The sequence below is a fragment of the Salarias fasciatus genome, chromosome 11 (genome assembly GCF_902148845.1).
Source record: "Salarias fasciatus chromosome 11, fSalaFa1.1, whole genome shotgun sequence".
In the NCBI taxonomy this organism is placed as follows: Eukaryota; Metazoa; Chordata; class Actinopteri; order Blenniiformes; family Blenniidae; genus Salarias; species Salarias fasciatus.
Genome location: NC_043755.1, coordinates 19,725,549 through 19,749,547, shown reverse-complemented (window position 1 = coordinate 19,749,547; position 23,999 = coordinate 19,725,549). Strand labels below are relative to the sequence as shown.

General features: G+C 44.3%; 1 protein-coding gene across 1 annotated transcript in view; it reads right to left on the bottom strand.

Annotated features, from left to right (window-relative positions):
- Nucleotides 1-23,725, bottom strand: part of eif3ea (eukaryotic translation initiation factor 3, subunit E, a) — a 30,831-nt gene extending 7,106 nt beyond the window's left edge. Inside the window, exons 1-10 of the mRNA XM_030103222.1 lie at nt 23,619-23,725; nt 22,508-22,625; nt 22,143-22,260; nt 19,446-19,488; nt 18,351-18,455; nt 12,103-12,228; nt 11,714-11,838; nt 9,125-9,251; nt 6,195-6,296; nt 271-380 (exon numbers count right to left, since the gene is read on the bottom strand). Coding sequence (XP_029959082.1) covers nt 271-380; nt 6,195-6,296; nt 9,125-9,251; nt 11,714-11,838; nt 12,103-12,228; nt 18,351-18,455; nt 19,446-19,488; nt 22,143-22,260; nt 22,508-22,625; nt 23,619-23,708 — 1,064 coding nt within the window. The 5' untranslated portion in view covers nt 23,709-23,725. The remainder of the gene's footprint in view (nt 1-270; nt 381-6,194; nt 6,297-9,124; nt 9,252-11,713; nt 11,839-12,102; nt 12,229-18,350; nt 18,456-19,445; nt 19,489-22,142; nt 22,261-22,507; nt 22,626-23,618) is intronic.
- Nucleotides 23,726-23,999: the final 274 nt, after the last annotated feature.

The window sequence follows — 23,999 nt, the reverse complement described above, 5'->3', positions numbered from 1 at the left end:
TGGGGTCAGCGTGGCTGTGTGCGGACGGGCCAATAAACACTTATCTGAGAGGGAAATTCCTCTAATCACGAAGCTGCTGTTCTCGCTTCCTGCTTGTGGACTGCCTAAAAAGTCTGGGGATCACAGACGCCACTTCCTGATACTTTTTAGAGATGTCTGTCTGAAGTCTGCAGTCCGATATGCCTAATCTCCCTCCTTAAGCCTCGATGAGAGACTGACAGCTTGGCAAGATGTCGTCAGGACTGGAGGAGAGAACGGCGAATGGCTCACCCGATGCTGATGCACTGGTGAATTCTGCAGAAGGTCTCGAAAATGAAGAGCCGGGCGTTCTCGATGAAGTCCTCCAGACAGGCCACCAGGAAGAAGTCATTCACAAGAACCTGGAAAGGACAAAAAATCAAAACGACATCTGGTGATGGACTGATGAGACATTTGAAACATGCAGCCATCACATACAGTTTCAATCAGTGATTTAAAATCTTTCAGTCCTGCACCTGTGGGCCAGGAGGCTGTGAGACCACAATGCAGATTCCCGCCACTAGATGGCAGTGATGTGTCAATCAGTTGTTGAACTCACAATAAGCAGCAGCAGAAGAAGTCAGATTTAAACATTCGGCTGAAGTTACGGAAACATTTTTCAAAACCAAAAAGTTAAGATGAAAGTGATGCCGGCCCCTTCTAAGACTTACGTTGGGTTTTGTGAACAGAGGTAGCGTGGCAGAGCTCAGAGTCCAGTGTGTTGAGTGTGAGCTAGCGTTACAGCCAGCACTGAAGAACTCAAAACTGAGGCGTCATCTCCAAACCAAACATCCAAAGCCGGTGGATATTGTCAAGAGCAAAGAAAATGGGCTACTAATGTCTTGCATTTTGCACTGAGAGCAGTGAAACTCCACTAATTCACAACTACACAGCTGTGAGAATCAGGATTCTCTGTGTGGCCACAACTAAGACCAAAGAACCACTGGAGAACCCTGAGAGAACCTTTCCCCCACTTCCACCAAGACAAGACCCAGTGACTTGAGCCTTTCTGTTTGTTCTTATAGCAACTTGATTTGTTATAATTTCTCACTTGTTTACTGTTGTTATATGTCAGGCCGGGCTTCATAACCCTGGTCCTCAAGGTTTTCTGCATGTTTCAACTCTGAACGCTAATGTCTTCATCAGACCTGGAGGACCAGGACTGTAAAGTCCAGGTTTCCATACATGATTTAAATAAAACATTTTATCATATTAACTTTACAAGGTTTTTGCTTCAGTGGACTTGATTTAGTTGTTAAATACAAATAAAGCCAAGACTGGGATCAGTTGAAAGTTTAATATTTAAATGGGTCCAGAGGTCAAAAAGGTTGAGAACCCCTGGTTCAAATAAAAAATGCAAAAAGCAAGGGTTCAGATTGAGATGAATCAATGTGATGAAACTTTCAGGTTTAAGCCTTTCAACCTTCAGTGAGTGGAATCTTATTTCATTTTAGCTTGAATACAAAGTGAAAGAACAAATCGTTGAACCTAAAATCCAATTTCTTTCTGGTTCAGTGACTGTAGACAGAGGGCCGTTGCCGACTGCATTTTTCCTATTTCAAGGTTTACTTTGGCGTGGGCTTGAAAAAAGAAAGTTCCCTGGACGAGGCAGCGATCTCGGGCCATCTGAGGTGCTCCAGATCAACCACACGTCTTCAAAATTCTCCAATCGCCACATGAGACAATGGAGACTGAACAGAGTCGACCGCGGAGATGACCACGCTGTCAGCGACTTATCACCGGTCATCTGGTCTGCTGGTTCCGCCTCAGCTCGCGGAACCTCCCCCCCAGCGCAGCATCGCCAAATCTCACAGCTACCATCGTCCAACAACTGCTGCGGCGCCCAGTCCAAATAAACTCACAGATGAGAGCACGTCTTCTCATGCGTCCATGTGCGGCAGCATCACCTGTGACTTGTTACATTGAGAAATGGCGGCCTCGCTCGCGGGCTGCATATGGCTAATTCATCTACTGTAGATGTTCATGACCCGGCTGTGGCCCCCGGAGGTACCACTGTGTGAAATGCTCACATTTCTCACTGCATTCCAGCTCCTCGCTGAGAGCTGGTTCACATCGCAGGCCTCCATCTTCAAAAAAAAAAACCCCTCTTGAAGATATACCAGCTCCCTTTGTGCGCCGAAAAGCTGCTATCTGATCGCAGTTCTGGGTGAATAAATCCCAACTACATGGCGCTATCGGGGCCGCGCACGTTACAGCTGTGACAATGCTTATCTAAGGCCGATAAACTTTGAACAGTTAAGTGCCCTAATTATTGTCATCAGGGATTCAGGCCGCTGAGCTTTCAAATGAATTCTTAGAAGGGTCTGAGGAGCCCGTTTTTATGCACAATCTGAAAAGTATAGGCCTACCTTGAGTCCTGGTCTCATTCTCTGACCTGCAAGCCACTAACATCTGACAGTGATTCCAGATTTGGGTGGAGCAGTGAAAGGAAGAAAAAAAAAAGCCTTTAATGCAGCCTGAACGGGACAATTTAAACCAAAGTAAACTCTCCAGAAAGAAAGAACTCGGTTTGGACTGTTGTTGAGGGAGCAGCAAACCGAAGTCAATACCAACATCTTGCTATTACAGCAATCAGCAAAATAGATGCGTGCCACTCTTCTCAATGGCACGAAATTGATGAGCGCCCATCTCACCGGGATATCCGTTTACCTCCGCGGTCTGTGAAGCATCTCTTTACCTCTGAAATAATCTCATTTTTAAAGAAGCACGTGTGTGAATTTCTGCAGGGTAAGAAAGAAAAGCCACCGACTTCAAACGAGGGAAAATGCTTGCAGACCATCACAGGTAATGCATTGAAGGTGCTGTTAAAAGGTTTTTGGGAACCACCCACCTCGTTTAGAGGTCAAAAGAGGGCGTGTGTGCCTACTGGACAGGCTCTGATAGGAGTGACAGGTAGACGGCGGTTAAGAGCACCTGGACTAACGACCCTGGACAGAGCATCTGGTTGGAGCAGAGAGGAGTCTGGGTAAACAGTTCAGCGAGGCGAGGTCGACGCCGAGCCACAGAGCGCATGGCCGTGTGTAACAAGGTCAGCGGGTGAGGGTGTGTGTCGTGTCTTCGCTGAAACGGGATCCAGCTCTAACGTGGATGACGGTGACGTGTCGTCGGCAGGAGACGGCCTCCTCTCAGGAAAAATCTCATTTTCTCTTGGCACGTGTTTGATTCTTATTCTGACCAGATTTTGTTTTTTTTGTTTTTTTTCCGTCTTCTTCTGGAGGTTATAAACCCAGTAAATATAAATCCGGCCAGTGAGTTTAGTTGTAACTTCCTCATTTGTTTAGCAGTGATCTGGACTGCTGGTGACTCTATTAGCAAACCAAAAAAAAATAAATAAATAAATAAAACAAAAGAAAAATTGGTTAAAGTGAAATGGAAGCTCCAGTAAACCGCTGACATGAGTTATAAACATTTACTCCTGGGAAAGAGCCATTTGATGGGGACAGATGTTTTTCATTCTGAACGTTTATCGTCAGGAGGCGAAAGATGAAAAGGGGGCCAAATAACCCCGAGTTTAGCTTTTTTATTCCTGTGTAGCTCCAAATTATCAAGTCATCTGGGAAAGCCAAATTACGGCGCGTATGCAGAGAATCAACTTGGGGATCGGGTTACGGCGCAGCGTTCAGCCAGGACACCTGCTCTCTCTTTAAATTTGATTGCTGTCCACTAAATGTGTCACGGATCCACGTACCCCGGCTATAAATGTAATTTACCATAAATGACTGTTATTGTTTTGTTTGGCTACTTCTATTTTTGCTTTTGCTCCCGGGACAGTTACACAATCCTGAGAGAAAAGCTGCTTAATACGCCTATTTATGAGAACTGCAGCACAAAAACAGTGGAAGCATGCGCCGCGGGTCAGCGCAAAATAAAACAAAGCTGACCTCCTAATGATGAATGATATGCTGTCACAACAGTCATTTTCATGTTGTTGGATGGGTTCGGGGGGGGGATCCCACCGTTCCTCTGGTTTACAGGTGGTCGTGATGTAAACACTGATTAGACTTAACATCTAATGCAGCTTTTTCTCCGGCTGCTGAGGATAGTTATAATCTCTGTGTTGTTTTTGGTTTACAGCATAAAGAGCCGCACAGTGGCGAACCAGAGAACAGTCATAATCTGATTTCACAGCAAAGAATCTGAAATTAAGATGACTAACTGATGACTTTTTCTATTTACACTGCAGTACTTTGCTCACAGTCAGCTGGGATCACCTTCAGTCGTCTTTTACTGAACACAGCAACAGTTAAAGAGAAGTTCATTTAACTCCGCTGGAATTTCTCTGGCCAATATTCTAAGATGAAAATGGAAACCATTTGTTGCATTTTGGGTGTCGTCAACAGTACTTGGAGCTACTCAGAAGGCAACTTCTTGAAAACACTCCTACTCCGTCTCCGACACAAAAACGTTTCCCTTCAGAGCGTCATGACTCTCAGTCTATGCTCTCCTGGACTTCGTAAGAGTGGAATAGAAATCCAACTTTGTGGTCCCTGTTTCCTGACATCACACGGATTTGTAGTCTAAAAGCAGGATGTGCTTAAAAATTTAAAGCTGAAGAGAAGTGTAAATGTGAAATTAACATTGTTTTACAATGGAAGGAACATTCTAAAAAAAAAAGTAACACTTTTGTTTGTAAAAAAAAAACTGTGGAAAAGAAAATAAAATGTCAAAACTTGGATGTGAAAATAACTTATATCCATGTTTGATTTATAAGTGAGACATTAACTGCAGTACATCTGGCTGAGCAGCCTCATAAAGCAGTTCGTAAATCCAAAATGTGACTGTTTCCTGTTGTTGGTCTGTGATATTTTCCAGCACGTCGTCGTCGACAGAGTAACATCGTGCGTTTTCAGGTTGTCTGTGAGTGGCTTTCTCCTTTTCTAGTCTCTTTAAAACCAAGTCTTCAGTCCTTCTCTTCCGCTATGAATCTCACTTCTGCGCGTCTGTCCGCGTGGTTGGGGGGGGGCTGCAGAAATTTTCCCCCACACGGTGCAGCATGGACCATGCAGATGTGTCAACCATAAAACAGTTTTAAGTGTAAATGGGAGTTGTTTTCAAAATGTTGAAGTGTAAACGTGAAAATTTTCTGAAATGAAAATGTATGAACAGTGACTTTTCTATCAGTTGTTGATTTCTGAGGTGCACAACAAACAAAATAATTTTAGAACAATCTCAAAACTAAAAGATGTTCAACTGAGATGTAGAAGAAACGTTGACAAAATCGTCACATATTAGTTTTGCGTTGTGCTTTGTGTGGCAAGTTTAAAAACATTTCATTTCTCAGACAAAAGCAAGTGTAAAGATTAAACAGATCTACTTAAAATACACCCTACAGCTTTTCACACGTTATCCAGCTTTTATCGGTTCTACTTCAAATTATTAGACAGCAGCTGGTGCCAGATTCCTCATCGGAGCAACCTTGAGAACCAGAACCGTATCCAGATTACTTCATAAAACAGACTGAACACATCAACAATCAAAGAAGGGGTTTGGCTGAAATGACCAGTTTACTATTTAAAGGCAAACAAAATCATTTAAACTGCAACAAATCAAAGCCATTTTCTTAAAAGCCACTCAGCGTGGCTCACTGTGTACGGCCTTGCTGTTGATAAACACTATCCACTTTTGACAATCTATTTTCACATCAAGAGCTGCAGCTACATTCAGCCATTACAAACCCCAATTGACATAAATGCTTTAAATAGTGGCGTTATGACTGATCTCGCTCCTAAAACGAGTGTCTGCACGCCTCTGCGGAGACTTTTGCTTATAAAGCTCTCACTGTTAACTACCAGCCTGACGGGCCGATTACAGGCCGCAGCAGAACGTGAGTGAGGCCTGACTCACGCGCTGTCCGAGGAAACCTCTCTATCTGACGGCGGCGATACAAGGCTCAGACTGTCACCGCTCCGTCTGAACCCACGCGCGGACACAATCGCTGTGTGAGCAGGCCGGGGAGGTCAGGCAGAGGTCACATGATCGCTTAACCATGTTTACTACCGTCCTCTGCGCTAAAGTTCAGGAGCGTTGTCCTCGCCGCGGAACCAGACCTCTGCACGGTCACGGAGAGGCACAGCAAACCCCAGACACACTGACCGCCGCTTCTCACAGTCCGGGGGGAAATAAACAGGAACATGACTGCAGACGTGGTCACTCACCGACTCGCACTCCCGCAGTTTCTTCTGGGCGCTGTCGAAGTCAAAGTTCACGTAGAGGCACTCCACAAACTCCGTGATGGGATCTTTATAGGTGTAAGATTCCTGAGGAAAGAAAAAAAAAATCCATTATTTCCTCCAAACACGCCTACATGGGGATGTGATTTAAGTTGCTGTACGTCTTTGAAAAGAGTCAAACCTTATTTATGTTGATGGTAAAAGCATGAAATAATTAACTTGTTGGCAACATTTTGAAAATCGTCTGAGGAGCGAGGTGGGAGGTATATCCTGAGGAGTTCATTAAATCTAAAAGAATAAGGTGTACAACGCTGAAATTAAGAGAATCTGTATATCAGCCTGAGGGGTGACCTTGTGGAGAGACTGAAGACATAAATCAGATGAAGGTGTACAAAAGAAACGGACTATTTGACAGAGATGAAAAGGAGGAACTGATGGTGTCGAGTGTGAGATGAGCAGCGTCTGTGTCTTTGATAACTTTCCACATATTGAGACGATTGGCAGATTGATGATATTTAAGCAGGATTAAAATGTGGAGACAATTATGTTCATTTTTAGTAAAAGGAGGACATTTTGTTCTGTTTTTTTCAAATTTTAAATTCTGTCATTTTGAATTTGGGGTGCAAACTCTCTATCCAGTATGGAAACAGATTTTTGCTGCATTTGTCAGTCTTTAGTGAAACGTGAAGTGCATTTATGTTTCAGCCTTCAATTTCTGTTGTTTGGGGTGAACACATATGCGGTCTACAATATTACATAAGAATAATTTACATTCCCTACAAGGGGAAAGGCAGAAAGAATAGACAAATATGTTGCTTTCCTTCCTCCTTACACCCATTCACTCATAAATCCGCTGTGTCCAAGTTCTGCTCAGTCGTTACGCCGTTTTCCATTTGTCTGGGACCGCCGTGTTTTCAACGTGAGACTGATGTCTCTTTCTTGGAACAACCAAGGTGTCGAGTTGCAGTTCATCCCAACATTGTCAGTGAGAAAACAGCATGGACACGAACAGCAAAGCTGCTCTTGAGCTCGTTCTTCCTGAGGATCAATCAGTGTGTTACTTGTATTTCATCCTCATTGACAACATGAGTTCAAACACAAAGGCAACACTGAAGCAAAGTTAAATCTACCAGACAGTGAAATATTCAAAAAACTTGCTGGAACAAAAAAACTAAAGCAACAAGGCTCCAACACTAAGCCCAACTTTGGTAGATTAAGTTCAGTTTTTTTGGCTTTTGGTTTGGTTTCACTAACAAAACCATGCTTTTTTTGTAAAACTTTCACATTTACGTGGAAACACCATTTCTGCTGAAAACGATGTAGTTTCCTGGTTGGGCCACGAGTGGGTGCTGTTATCGGCTGGGTTTTTGTGGGAATTAAACTACACAGAGAGCAATACACTGTAAACATGAACAATGGCGAGCATGCGACATTCGTTCGGACAGACGACGACGTTGGATTGCTTTTCTAGGTGAAGCAACTACAAAACTTCTTCACCAGGTTTACACACACCACAGGGTTTCTGACTCCTCCATACAGATCTTCTCAAGATCCTTCAAGTTTCGAGGGTCTCAGACCACATGACCTCCTCCCATTCGTTCTCTGGATTATCCAGATAGTCATTGGTAAACTTCCTCCCTAGATATGCGCTGGCTTGAGCAGGGGGACCTTGCGAGTGCTGCAGGACTTTAATCCATGACGTGTCTTACAGGTAACCAGTTCAAACAGGTGCAGTTATCAAAAGGTAATGACTGGAGGACAGGAGAGCTTCTTAAAGAAAGTCTAACAGGAATGTGTGAGCCAGAGTTATTACTGGTGCAGAATGCAAATTAATTATTTAAAAAAAACCATAAAATATGATTTTCTGGATTTGGTTCAGATTCCGTCTCTCACAGTTGAAGGACACCTTTGATAAAAATTACAGACTTCTACATGCTACAGTGGGAAAACCTGCAAGATCTGCAGTGTGTCACATACTTCTTCTCCGCATTGTAAATGTGGCCAAAATTAATTTATTAACTCCTATTCAAGCTTGACAGTTCGGTTCAAAACCGTTAAACCCTTGAAAAGCAATAATAAAACACTGTGTGGGAGGTTTCGCCTGGTTTCCTCCCACAATCCACACATAAACACGGAGAACATGCAAACTCAACAGAGAAATCCCCAAGTTGTAGTTTAACCTGGCTGGCTCTACCATTTATATTTCAGAAAGGTCATGCATGTTTAAGTATGATTTTGATATGTAGATGCACACATGTGCATGTGTCCATTTATACATTATTTAGCCACCTTGCCTCTTCTTCTTCTCACGCAACACTTAAAAATGTTTTATTGCCGTATGTTTCAAATGTTTCACTGGATGCAAATAAAGCCGACGTGCGCTGCACTCAGACTAAATGTGGCTTTACGATTTAACAGAATTACTATAATAGGTCAACCGGTTTTCTTTGGTCAGACCCAATCAAGCCATGCGCATGTCGATTTTACTCCAGAACAAAACACCAAAAAACAAAAGAAGCCACAGAAATCCAAGTTTTTCTCTCGCTGCTGACAGTAATGACTATATAGTCAGAAAGACCACCTGCTATGCACAATGGCTAAATAAACACCACAATTTACAAAGGCTGGAGTTAAAACAGGTTCTGAACTGGTTCTAAATCCTGCTATGAGAATGGTTCCCGACTTGACCCGAGGCCACGGAGAACATCTTTTAGCTATTACTGACACACCAGGAACCGAGCTGAGATCCACCGAGCGTCGGTGGAGACGGCACGTACGTTACAGACCGTCAGAGGGCACGGCTGCGAGGCCGCAGTTTTGATCTACAGCCCTCGTGTTCGCGGCGCTATTGGTGGAACGCAGTCCTTCTGTGAAGTACGGCCTCGTGGCTGGAGAAAATTGAAGACGTTCTTTACCTGCTGAATGACTTTCACCAAATCCTTCAGGACCTGCCGGCGCTTACGGACATCCTTGTTGGTGATGACCGCGGTGGTTAGGTAACGCAGGATGTGGGGGCACATGGTCTGGATCGCATTCAGGTATCTAGAACGCAGGGGAGAGAAAAAAAAAAAAAAGGCATATCAGACATGAGGGCACATAATGTCACATTTTGACCGATAATCAGGTTCCAGGCATTTCCAGCAGATAAAAAAAAAACACTGATCAATGCCCTAACCAGACCTCCATTGCGCCACACGGGTCCAAGCTTTAAGCCCTCTCTTTCATTACAGCCCTCTGTGAAGGGGGGGGGGAGGAAAAGGAAACCCTGACAACAAGATACAGATCAGCGAGCAGGGACCTGCCCAGTAGCTGAAACTCAATCCATGAGGGACTGACGCGTCGACCACAGGTCAACTTGCTGAGCGCTGAACACGAGATACACAACTGTGTTTCAGGCCGATTCCAGTCTGCAGAAACAAATGAGGTTCGCACGGAAACGCCATCTCTCTTGTTCTTACGCTCATCAAGTGACACACACAGCATGACACACGAGAAAAATGTGACGGCGACAATTATTCCAATCTATTTTAGAGCCGTTCCTCCATTTATGTCTTTTTTTTTTTTTTTTTTTTGGTAGACATTAGCTATATTCTAAAAAATCCATCTTTGGGCGTCAGGTCTATTTTTCTCAGCTTTATGTGCATGATGAGGGCTCTTGGCAGTTTCACGACGTGGGTCGTTTTATGTTTCTCGCTCAGTCGGGCAGAGGAGATGCTGCCACAGTTTCACTGCTGGCCACAGTCCTCATGCCACTCTAATTGATACCAAAACACAGAAAAACAGCCGAAGCAGATGTTTTCGCAGTGCGGTACGTCGGAGTTTCTCAACACCGACTGGAGCCACGTCCAACGACGCTCCTCCATTACATAACGGCAAGAAGTAAAAGAGCTAAATCTTAACATTAGGGGGATCATCAAAGCTGCTTATGGTTTCTGAAGATCGACTTTTGAAGTTCGCCAACCACTCAGTCCTCCACTGGCCAAATTAAGTCTGAGAAGAGGAAGTGGTGTGGGCCCCCTCAGGACTCCCTCCTGGCCAGGAGAACACATGGCGTTCAGAGAAAACCCTGCTGACAACGGTTTAATTAGCCGGATCAATTAAAGGGACAGGGGACCTGTGGCAGTTGTGAAGTCGGGTCTAAAAACGGCAGTGGGCTCCTTGGCAGGGCCGTCATCGGCCTGGGTTTTTAGGAGCGCTCCTTCCCTTCCTTTGTAGTTGCCTGACTCCCGTGGAAGACCGCAGCGCTCCATGCTGTGTTCCTGATTAACTTACACCTACTCACTCCCCTGGGGTCTCCAATAACAAGCCATCCTGCATGAGTCACTGTAGCATATCGTTCTTGGGGCATTCACCCTACCCCACTTAAGGGACTCCGTCTTTTTCCCTCTCTTTTTGTTTTCTTGTGTGCTGCACTGGTTTGCTGAAGATGCTACTGAGGCATGCAGCCAAGAAATCATGTACGAGTTCAAATTTCTTCTGTTCAGGGGGGGACTGGAGGAGAACACGGGAGACAAGGTCCCGTTTCACGGCTCGTCTGCAGAGGGAAATCATGTCCGAGCGTTGAATGAGTGATTTCTGCAAACGGGTCCGCGGCCGTTGCCCACTTTCCACCTGCGCCGTGCGTGCGGACCTCGACTTTTTCCCCATGAAGCTTGTGCCGTCTGTCAAACGGCGGACAAACAAAGCTTTGAGACCGACATGTGCTGACTGCAGGGGTAGGGAAGGTCAGACGTGGAGCTGAAGGCCGGCTCCTGGTCACCGGCTTCAGCCAAAGGAAGTACTGGTCAAGAGATGGGAAACAAGAGCCAAGCCAAGCCTCAGCGGGGAAAACATGAGGTTTCTAACACTGCGAAACTGCAAAGCACACAAAACCTACCTCAGTTTGTCCAAACAGATGGCTGGGTGAGCTTTTCATGAGTAATTATTGGGCAGGCCTCCTTAATCATCCGCAATAAAATTAAAAACTGAGTAAAATTCGGGGAACCAGACATTGGAGTGTGCTGTGTTGTGGTCGCCTGTCATACTGTCTGTGGAGCCCAATCATCTGTACAATTATACAAGGCCTGCAATCAGGCCGAGGGGGAGGAGGGGGCCGAGACATCAAAATAGGCGGTGTGCAAATTTTAACACAGTGTATGAAGTTTCCGATCTGCGATACACATGGTCTGGTCCTACACTCGGAGAGTAAACAGACCATGGAAAAAAAAAAACTTCTGAAACGTCTTTGAAAACACCGGCGGGGTTCACTGAGACCCCACGGCCCAAAAAGTTATTTAAAAACAATTTTGTGATATAAAATTTCAAATGACAACACTCACTATTTAACAAAACAACTACTTCCAAAATGCTAAAATCAGCAACATCACAAAAATGTGGCTTTGGGTGGTAATATGCATTTGTAAATTCTTTCTGGCGTCTGCTCAACAATTTTCAATTTCCTGAGTTTGTGGAATTAAGAAAGTGGAAGAAACCCCCCAAAACACTGCAATATGAATGGTACTTACTGCGGCTGATACAGAAAGAGCTCAATAATATTGTCTCTGCCCTTTGGGTGGTTGAAGAAGACGAAGAGAGACCAGTGGATGAGCCATGTCCTCTGCTGGAGAGACTGGAGCGGGGAGCTGACCGACTGAACGGGTCCCAGGCAGGAATCCGGGCGCAGATGGAAAAGAAACCACAGTTTAAGATCAAAAACACACTTCGGCAGCTCCACAGAAGCTCTGCATTTTACACCAGCTTCAGCTTCAAACCCAAGTTCTTAAGTAGCCAGCTGAGCGCACGGGGCGAGTAATGAAACGCCGCGGCGGGGCCGCATGCAAGTGAAATGTCAATATGAGGGTCTATGTAAGGGAATCTAAACGCCGGATCAAATTCTGAGAAGTGGGGCATTTACGTTGTTATCGATAGTCTCTCTCAGGCGGGTGAGGTCCTCCATGGCCGCCTCCCAGTTCTGCATCAGGATCTCGGAGGCCAGCTTGCCCCACAGCGAGTTGAGGGCATTCCTGTCGGTGGACGGGACCTTCAGGAAAATGACAACGCACACTTGATTAACACACAACAGAGGCGTTTTTCCACATCACACAACAGAGCAAGCGGTGATCGAGTGTCTTGACTTGCTGGTTGGCAGACGGCTTAAGAACATCTGCTTTCGTACACACGGAGCTGAGGCTTGTCACTGCTCGCTTGGCTTCAGCGGCACTGCGACGCGCTCCGCTGACTTTTGTCATTTACATGGGATAAACAGATTCATTTACAACAAGCTCAAGAGGAAGTGGCTCATGGAAGCTCGCTGAGGCTTTCATGAATTCAATTTACTGGGGTTTTCAATCATTTATATTAAAATGTGTTACTTGTTTTCAATATGAAAAAAGAGGGGTTTTTTGTTGTTGTTGCAGCTCTGCGACTCTCAGTATAAATTCATAGGAGTAGTATCAGAGGTTATTACATTGTACTACCTAAAACAAACCCAAGAAATGCCTTTTCTGCTTGCAAGACATGTCGCTTATCACTGAGGTTACACAAAAAGACAAAATAGTTTCAGTGGAAGCCAATAAATCAGAAGTGTTTAGATGAGATGCTGCTGTTTCATGATCAAAATGACAATGCTCCAACCTAAAACTGCAAAAGGAAAGGAAAATTCCATCATAACAAAAAAACAAAGAGCCGCTTCATTAATAAAAGATTGGCAAAACAGCCGAGTACTCTAAAGAATATGGCGAGATAATTCATATTAGACAGTGTTTCAGTTCACAGTATTCCAGTGTGATGAACAGAGCAATCAATGCAACTGTGTTCATTCTAATTTCTGAAAAATCACAAGAAAATGAAATTCAAGATCCTTATTTGAGAAGATCACATTTGTGTGCAAGCAGATCATTGAGATTTGCCCTATTGCACACTATTCCTAGGAAAAAAAAGTGTCCTAAGTTTTTGGAGATGATTTTAATAATATTCAACTTCTAAATTTATACGTCGTCCTCGGTGTGGTGTTGTGAGAAACTGATGCACAAAAAAAGAAATGGAGACCAAAAACAAAAACAAATCCTAGAAAAAGGAGCAAGAATGTAGTTCTGGAAAAGAAAAAACAAAAACACCTTACCAAACCTAGTCTATTGGTGCCAGTTGCCCTGATTGGTCTTCGATGCTCCACTAAACGGCCTTTGGCTCACTTCATGGTACGAGCTGACCTTCAATCTGACAGCCCAACATGTACATTCCATAACAGCAGGAGTCTCTCTGTTTACACGGACCACACTTCAGACATGAAAATTGTTATTGTGATTATTTCAATCCAGCTCTGGACAAAGATGCCGTTATCACAAGGCAACCGAGCTGAAATACGAACTGAAGCTAACGAGACGTAATCACTCTCCGGCCAGGGTTTCTGATTTCCCAGAACAGGCTGAAAACAAACAAAGAAACGGCGTTAATGAAACGCAGGTTCAAAATGCCTGGAAGGCCCAATCACCCTGCAGTGGACGTTGAGACTACACCCTGAGGCTCCTGGGAAACTGTGCGCCGCGGTAGTTCACGATAACACCACCAAACACAAGACGCAGTGACATGAGTCAAGCAGGAAGTCGGGGTGGGTGTCTGCTGAGCGTCCAGAGCAGCCGAGATGCTAACCGCACGCTGTTGGACAGCTGCTGGAGTAGACTGTGAGACACGACAGATGTACAAGTAGAGGAAACACTAAAAAAAGAGCAGGTTTCCGCTGGAACCCCACAAATTGGTAAGATTATTCGGCTATAAAGGGCTTCTTTTTTTTTTTTTTTCCTCTCTCTTCACTTGGCAAAGCCCAGCTACGGCCCGATAACATTTCAACAAGCTGCTATAATCCGAGACGATGGCAGGTAAAGGGAAAATATTTGGGAAATCTCATGCGGTATTCCCCCGAAAAGCGGAGCACAGTGAGAGCGCCTGTCCGTCCGTCCAGCCGGCGCGTCCGAGCCTTTGATCACGGAGCGCAGGTCAGGTCTGCTCTGACTGATTTGGGAAGTGCAGAAGTCACAAGAAAGATCAGTATTGTGACTCTGGCCGAAGGACCGGGCTACAGTGGCTACTGTGAAAGGTCAGCGTTTCATCTGCTCAAGTGTTTTGTTTGCTATTTTTTTCCCCCTCTCTTGGAAGTCCCTGCTGCTACGTTTGGCTGACCTCCAGGTCATTATGGCAGCTTTCTAAACACACACACACTCACACACACACACAGTCTAGCTTTCACCAGTGGCCACGCTAGAAAAGTTTCAATACCTGGGTTTTTCCAGCAGTTACCTTAAGTTTCCACTGGTTTGTGAAACGGGCACATTTTCGCTGAGTGACCAGCAACAATAAATTTACTGTGCTGGGGATCGGCCGGGATACTCTATCTTTATTCTTAACATTCAATCCCTGCATTAAGTGATGATATGAATAAGTTGCTCTTTTCGGGCTAGGCCACACTGTAACAAGACCTGAGGCATGGATTTTGCAAGGCTGGCTTCCTTCGTTTAATTGACTGGGTTTCCCACGTTAAATGGCTTTATGGAGCCTCACCTCTCCCATAGTGGAAGGGGGGGGAGGAGAGACAGACAGACAAGGGGCCTGTGAGGATGGGAGGTCCACAAAAACACTGCAAAGAGGGAGAGAGGGAGAGGGAACACACAGAGTCCCACTAATGAAATCCATTTCTACCTTTCCCCCCCCTCTGAAAACCCTTTTCCTCTTGCATTGTCAATCGAAAGCAACAGATATCCAGTTACAGAGCTTGATCTGGCTTCAACTTAAATAAAGGGTCTAACAATTTAAGGGGTATTAAAAAACAAACAAAACAAAACAAAGCAAAAAACATACTTGACTTTAAAAAACATACCTCAATTACAGCAATTTTGGTTTATTTAGAAGGAGTTGCAAAGCCATAAACAACTGTTGCTGGAGCAGGGGAATTTTTTTTTTCCTCGCAACGTTTGTAGAAAGCTTGGATGAATTACTTGACATCTTGTCTCGGATGCATCTCTTCCTCCTCCAGATTGGAGCAGATCGGTAAAATACCCATCAAATGAAGTGCCCAACTGCTTCGGGTTAAGAGGGTTGCTCGCAGGGAAGAGGGTTCATCACTGCTCGGAGACATTGCCAAGTTTCTCAAGACGGGACGCTCGGGCGGAGTGAATGTGCATGACTTGCCGGAATCACAGACATCCGAAAGACGGGAGGCCACTCGGTGCAGTATCGAATGCCAATTAGAACAGAAACAAAAGATGGTCTTAATGTTTTTCACTGTAATGAATAGACAAAATGTTGATCTTATTCTTGCCCATTCTTTCAGGGCTGGCTTTGGCACAAGTCCTAGCATTACCACAGAGCCGAGCGCTGAACCAAAGTCAAACAAAAAGTTAGAGGACGAATGAGTGGCACTTGGAAACCGCCGCATACGGTGACTGGATCCAGTGGTCATTACAGAACATCTGAACGAATTGAATTTAACCAGCACTTGATGCATGACAGCACCAAAACACGACATTTACACTGGAAAATTGGATTCATTTTAAAGGGAGTAATAACCTCAGCCAGCAGGGCGACACGCAGCAGGTTAGAAGACACCCAGCCTCATGAATCAACCAATTCATTTCTATTCTATCCAAATGTTACGCTGCTTCACGCAGGTGCTTAAAGCAGCCCAGAGATCCCTTTCTCTTAAGAAACAGTGGCATGAAACGAGACTATTCCATGAAAATTCATCCAAAGTGTTGGGTCATTATCACGTAATTTCAGTGTGATTTCTTGTTAGAAATATCTGAAGGTTGGTGTACGCGATGCTAACTTAAAAATAAGAGGGTATATCGGATGACAGCAGCTTTCGTGGCTCAGACTCAAAGCATTGTTTCGGCCCACAATCTCATGCATGTCGAGGGCCACAGCATCAGGGAATGTCTGGCGATCAAACAGAGGCCTTTTCAGAGCGAGACCGAAAAATTTTGCACAAAATTTTACAGCAAAATGAAAACCAAAATGTAAAAAATCCAAAAAATTAGATTTCATTCCAATATGTTTACAGGTACTGTCACAGTGATGACACTTGCCGTCAATACATACTGTCAAGACTTAGACATTTCAGACTGAAGGTATCTTAACTGAGGTTTCAATTGTCTACGGACACCAACAGCCATCAACAGCATCAAATAACAGCAGTCTACTTCAAACTCCATCACTTTAAAAGCTCCAGGTATAATGGGACTAATAAATGGAGAGCGAGAGAGAGAGAGTGGAGAGAGTGTACAGCTGATCCAAAACATCATATCACCGTTGAAAAAAACAATGTGATCTTATCAGGATGCAGAACAACCTTGTAACATCGCTGTTTTCTCAACAACGCCTCCGCTCAACGATTTGGATCTCAAGGTAAAGAATGAGGTTACATGAACATTTATGAAAAAGAGAAGACAACAAAACCCTGATCTGTAAGGATAATGGAGATATTAATTATTCAACACAACTGGAATGCAAACCATTCTGTGTACCGGTGAAACAACAGCCTGTCGAGACGGCCTCAATGTCACGAACCCATTCACTTTGTTTAATCGTAAGCGTAAAGAAAACAATAATAACAAGGCAAGAACCCTGCCACCATGTCTCTTCAAACAGAAGAATAGAAGAGTTCCAGCCCTTTATATGAACTATAATGACTCCCTTCTGCACTGCTTAGATTGGCATTATTAGATCTTTAAAAGGATACTCCGAAGATTTTGGACCCACGCCCTATCCCGATCATTTACAAAGTGAGATAAGCTCATAAATACCTTTTTTGTGTCCGTTCGTCCAGTGCCTGGCTAACAGCTGTTAGAATCGTAGTTAGCTTAGCTCAACTACGGCAGGTGAAGTGGAGACAGAGCCAGACTGAGAAAGTGGACAAAATACTCCTTCCAGTGGTCCAGGGGACGGCGTATTAGCACGCAAAGTAAATCCGAATGGTTATAAAACTTTTTAAAAGACGTGTTTTCTTTTCAATCCCTTAAAATAGCGTTTTGACACACACAGATCTGCACAAGCATAGTGCGCTGCGGAAGGATATACCAGGCGCACAGCGGCTGAGTCTATGCTTCTACTGCTGTGCTCCGGTATATCCTTCCGCGGAGCACTGCGGATGCGCAGGTCTGTGTGGATCAAAACATTATTTTAAGGGATTGAAAAGAAAACACGCCTTTTAAAAAGTTTTATAACCATTCAGATTTACTTCGCGTGCTAATACGCCGTCCCCTGGACCACTGGAAGGAGTATTTTGTCCACTTTCTCAGTCTGGCTCTGTCTCCACTTCACCTGCCATAGTTGAGCTAAGCTAACTACGATGCTAACAGCTGGGAGCCAGGCACTGGGCTAACGGACACAAAAAAAAGGTATTTATGAGCTTATCTCACTTGTAAATGATCGGGATAGGGCGTGGGTCCAAAATCTTCGGAGTATTCCTTTAAGCATTTCTCTTGAAAGTGACTTTATCAAACTCTTTATTGGACAAATTTTACTCACGCTCTCCAGCTCGACGCTTCGAAATCAGCAGAGAAGCAGCAGTCTGATGAAGACTGCTATTAATCTTGTGCATTTCTTTTTTGACCTCCCCCAACACGGGCACACGCCGCCTCCCAGAAGCACCTTGCGAATTGCATATGCAACCGTCCCCATGCTAACTGAGAGACGCCTTGCATAACTAAGCGCATAAGCTCAGAAGTCGTGACTGGGGACTCTCTGGCCACAGCACTCAAATCAATAAGCTGTCTGCCGGGGCCCGCCCCGTGAGAAGACTACAGACAGATTATGCAGTCCGCCGCGAATTGCTTGGCCCAGTAAAAGATCCGACTCGAGTCCTCAAGCGGCAGTCTCCTCCTAATACGGGAGACGTGCGGCGAATTGAAGAGGCAATGACGTCAGCCGTTCACATTCAATTACTCCTAAGTGTTCTTTTCCTCTCCTGTGCAAGCGGCGGCCTTTTGAGGAATTAAAGCAATCTGGCAAACATTATAAGATGTTCATCTTTAATATGTTGGACAAATCCCTTCGAGCGGGTTTATAAATGAGAGTTGTGAACTGTTACTGAGCTTCTGTGAGGAGGAAGGCGGCGGCGGTGGGGGCGGTTCACCAGTTATCAGCAAGCGTTAAGGAAGCCAGAAAACTTACCAAGACTCGGAAGAAGTAGAGATATTCGGCAGCTCCGGAGTAGTTTCCACACTCGTACTGGAACTTGGCATATCTGTACAGCGTGTCCAAGTATTCCTGACGAAACTTCAAGAGAAATACAGTGAGAGTATCAGTATCACAACACGGAGAGGGGGAATCATAGTCAGACCAAGCTAAACAATACTTGAGCGTATTTTCAATTCAAACATGGTGCGCGCTCGGTAATTCCATGCAGCTGTGGTGCCGGCGAAGCCTCCAGTTTTATGTCGTATTTGTTTGTGTTTCTGGGTGAAGGTGTTGAAATTTTAATCTCAATTGAGAAAGGGGAAAAAAAAAAAAAAAAAAAAAAAAACCCGAAAATATATTTTGGATGATCGGGATTGTGTGTGTCACCGTGACGTGACTTCCCAGCTGCGGCGGCCCACCACCGCGAAACGAACGCCGGGTAAACACTGCTGTATCCTATCGGCGGGACTTCGCCGAGACAATATTTAACTTTCGCGACAGATCTGCCAAGACGCGGTCAAGAGAGCTAAATCAGAAAGGCGCATATAGGTTATATATATATGCACGTCCATCACTTCAAGCCTGCTTGTCTTGCTGTATTTATGTGTTCCTGTTGACGTCCGGCATCTCGGCGCAGTGACGTCGAGCCACTGACTGAGGCTCGGTACATCCGTGACGGGCGGCGGGAGCCTCGGCCCACCCGGGGCCCGGGCCGCCGGGAGGTACGCTGAGGACAGCGCAGGTCAGCAGGATACCGGAGTGGGAGGACACCGACGGAGGGGAGGGTGAGAAGCCAAGCATCGCGGCAAATATAGAAGCTCCGGCATTCTTGCGGCTCTATCCACGAGTCCCGAGCTCCTCCGTTTATTCTTAACAATTCACCACAGAATGTAAATGTCCGCAGAATTTGTGCAAGCCGTACAAACCCCGAAAATGAATTAAGGGTTTTGGGAAAGTAACTCTGCATTTCCCTGCCCGGCCCCGGCCCCCGGCCCTCCCACTTCACCCCCTGAAACGGCCGCGGGTTCACGCAGGAGCCATGGGAAAGGCAGCGCAGAAGTGAGACGTCAGCAAGTCAGGCCAACTCACGTTGTGTTTCTCTGCCAAATAGTCAAAGAGCATTCGTCCATCCCTGAAAAAAAAAAGAGAAGAGGGGAGACAGTTCCTGCAGTTAGAGGCCGGTTTGGCTGACGTCTTGGTGTTTTCAGCCCTCATTCAGGTACATTTTTCCACCTCTGCTCTAAATCAGGAGCCCTGCATAAACCAAGGCTAATTCACTTTTAAAACAGTGTGATAGGATGTTTATTACATTTGGTTTGCCTGCTATAAATCCACGCTAACCATGTCTAACAAATTACGCCTGGTGAATCAAGTGAAGACTGATTTGTCAGCACAGCCTCCGTCTCGGAGGATTTGTCCAACTTCCTCCAAACTGCTGCATCCTGAGAGCCTTTTACAACCTCGCCTGTGACCCAACAGCTATTTATGTGCACCGCACTGAAAGCTCTGCATGTTTCTGGGGTGAGTTTGCTTTCACAATGGGAACGTATGAGCGTGCGCTCGCTGGCAAGGGCCTCGCCGCGCGTTAAACGAATCTCATTTGGGCTGAGCGAGGATTCCTTCGCAGCTCCGGGACCGGCGGTTCTCTGCTCGGAGGCTGGAGATGGATGGCTCCTTTAAGCTCCGGGGTGACTTCCCCTGCCGTGAGGAATGTCGGCCTGCTGTGCATTGTGGGAACGCGGATCCTGAAACTTTACCAGAGCCGCTCGCTGCTGCACATGGATCTCTCTGCTCAGATTGGCAGAAAGATGTCGAAAGTTTTGTCATTAACTTTTTTAATCATCACAATATTCTCTTGACCGCTTGGTGACTCATTCCAAACTAAACTTAAATATGTTTTGGTATATTTTCCTTTATTTATTATTATTGGCTGGATGTTGACTTCAAATATGATTTTATAGTTTCAATAAAGTGAATGGGGACAAAAATTATTGGTTATCACAATCCACAGAGGGTATTTAATGGCACGCAGGGTTGTTTTAAAAGCTAAATACAAAGCCAAGCCAAAATATACACAAAAATATGCTTGTTTATTTTGGGTACTGTCTGTACAAAACGTGAATTTTGTGCTGAAGAGGAAAAACTCGTCAAATTAAGTCGACAGTTCATAACTTACACTTGCAAACTCTCAGAATTTCCGCGTTTCCAGAAGTAATCAAGGTCAGTTTGGGAATTTTTCCTCACTAGTCCACATAGGAATCGTAAAAACAATTAATGTCAGCTGCAGTTTTAAAAGAGCAAGATGGAATTTGGAGAGATGTTCTCACAAAAAACCAGCCGCTTTTCAGTGCTTTTATCTTAAAACACTCAAACAAGTCACAGCCTGTAGGCTATGTTAGACAAACTGGAATACAATCACACCACTTAACTCAAGCTGTTGGACATGAGCTCGCGTGGGATGATTTCTGCTCCTGTTAGCAGTGCCAAGTTGCCACAGTCACGACAAACCAGGATCGTTTGATTTTGTCATTCCTCCCAGTTTGAGAAAGTCTTAAATCTTATTAAAATTACCTTGTTAAAAAAAACTCCTACTTAACTTTTCAGGTAAATGCCTCAAAACAAGTTAATAGAACATTTTAAGCATAAATACACCAATGTTCTTGATCAACAGAATGTGGAGAATTGTGCCTCTGCTATAGACTACTGAATTACTGCTACAAGGACAACTGGATGTTGATATAGTAATAACACGAAGTGCTATCGTAGCTGAGCTTTGTTTCTGGCTTTAGTGCTTGTCAAAACAAAGCCTGAGAAGTCGCAGAGGCCTATCAGCTAATTTTTACTGAAAATATCCACAGTTGAAAACAGATTTTATTATTCTGTAAAATTCCTTGTGGCTCGGTCTGGTGTGGACACGGCCCCAGGGTTCAAATGTCAACCCTGAGCGCAATTCCAGCTTTGGATGATCCTCTAAGCCTTGCTTAATGTTAAAAACAAGCAGCTGCATCAAGCATAATGTCAACCAGAATGGTGGAATAAAACTATTTGCATGGTATTTGGCCTGAGAGACAATTCTTCATTTACCCCAGATGAGTTTCCTATTGTTTTACAGATCCATTGGTATGAAGAAAAAAAAAATATGGCAGGGTGTCTAACTTAAGACAGACACGAATCCCAGACCAAAAGGAAGATTACCTTCTTGCTCTACGCTGACAGCAGCCGAACAATAAAACTGATGAGTGTTGTGTCGGAGCTGAAATTATCAGGCCTAAAATCTCACCCAACTGTTCTCACAGATCTGTGGCTTAAGAAAACAAATATCTGTGGCTCAAGCACAGACTGAAAGGAGATAAATTGCAAAATGCTTTTCATTATCTGCACACATTCTTGCCAAGAAACAAGCGGAGGATAAAGGGCTGACCATGACCCAACTATTTGTATTGCGGTAGACGACAAAAGCAGTCTTAATAAAGTTTACCACAACATTATGACTGCTTGCTTAAAATTTTTCTATTCGCTGACTTTGTTCGGCAGAAGCCTTAAAAACGTTAAAACCATTATTTATTGAAAATGCTGCTTCATGGATTCCACAGTTTGCATTGCTGCCATGCCAATAATAAATAACAGGTTTAATAATCCCAGGAATCAGGGCAGTAAGACCGGCAATAAATTTCACAACCTCACAAAGGCAAACCTTATTTTCCATCAAATCGGTTTTACGATACGGATTAGATGGGGGGGGGGGGAGAGAAAAGGAAAACAATGTTGATTCGAAGCATGCTTTACCTGGTGGACTGCATCTGCCTTGTCGTTTCTGGATCCTCAAACATTTTCACAATGGGTTCCGTCTCCGACTGCAGCTGCTTGAGCTGGGCCACAACCTCTGTCCTCTTCTCCCTCAGCGCTGATACAGGGAGCATAAACACAGTCATTGGCAATCACAACATGGTAAAATAGTACATGCACGCTCTGTGGCCCAGCAGTGAAAACACAGTAAATCTATCTTTACTGCTAAATCAATCCTGAATGGAGTGTGTGGCTTTGGGCTGTATGTCTTTATATTGTCCATCAAACAATATGAACACATTAGTGAGTGTGTGTTCTTGAGAAATGATACAAGCTGCTGGGATCCATCGATTTACTACACTTACTGTGCGGAATGTCCTTCTCAGAATAAAGGCTCCTGTAAACATCCATGGCAAAATCCACCATGTTCGTGTCACTGAGGAGGTCCAGTTTCCCATGAAGCAGCTCCTGTTCATTGTAGATCTAAAAAGAAATCAAAGTTCAGAAAAACATATTAAAGGAAGTTTTTCACAAGGTTGTAACTTAAACAGAGACCCCTGTTAGGTAAAAAAATATAATTTTAGCTCATATTCACTAAGATTATGTAAATGTTCCTCAGTAATTAAACATTTTGATTTATTCAGAAATGCAAAAACTCAAATCAAACATGTGATGAAAGATCAATGTGCATTCACCTCTTAATCATAAAAAAACCAGTGTTCACCTGAGGTCGACTAACCTCTGAACTGACGAATTTACGAACTTAATAATAAAGTGACTGTAGTTTAAAGTGGCTAAAAGCGTTTGAATAAAGTTTGTAAATGTCCAATGATCAAAACTTTCAGATTGTAGGGAGATTAATTTCTCGTAGCGTCAGGGTTTTTATTTCGATGTGTCAGGACTGCTTCAGGTCGTTTCTTTTGTATCACAGCGTGTCCCGTCAGGTGGCTACGCCGCTTATAGGGAAAACTGCTGTCTGTGTGAAAGCACCGCCGAGAAACTACCTAAAACGTTTGATGCGGCTCAACGAAGCGAGCACACCCGAACTAGCAGCCGCGCGCGCCTGCTTTCCGTATCAAGTTAATCACAACAGAGAGGATAACTTCCGGAATATTCTTTTCAACTCTACAAACAAGACACTTGAGGGGCGTAATGTTTTTTATAAATTTCAACGACAAGTTTAACGCTTGACATTTATCCAGTCATATGATGTACCAAGGCTTCAAGAAAAGTCCAAAAACATAAAGCAGACTGTACATCATGTGAATAACTCAAACACAATGCTTTAATTTTGACAACAGATCTGACCGTTTCCGCCGTCGATGCAGTGAAGTGCCGCTTTCTTTACAGAGCGACACACAATGTGGCCAACTCCTCGAGACAGCATGTCTCTAAAAGCTGCCTAAAACCCCGCATTTCCGGAAAACAGCGACACAAAAACACACTCGCGTGTGTTAGCGATAGAGCATATCTTACCTCCTTGACGGACAGAAACTCCAGCAGGGGAAACACGAGATGACGGTCTAAAAAGTGGGCAATTTTGGTGGTGAGGTCGTACTCCGCCATGTTTGCTTCGGAGGAAGAGGAAGTGAGAGTGTGACGTAGCGCTGTAGAAAGGAGGCTGGCCAATCAGAGCACCCCCCTCAGCATCCCCCTGCAGGAACATGAATAAATGAATGAATGTGACGTCATTTACGTAATTTTATGAATTTATGTAAACATTGGAAATCTATAATTTACTGAATGTATTTATATAAATTCAACTCCCCTAGCATGGCATGTAACTTTTTCTTACTTTCTTCTTTTTCACTTCATTTTATCCTGATACTGTTGCACTTAGACTGTTCATGTATAATT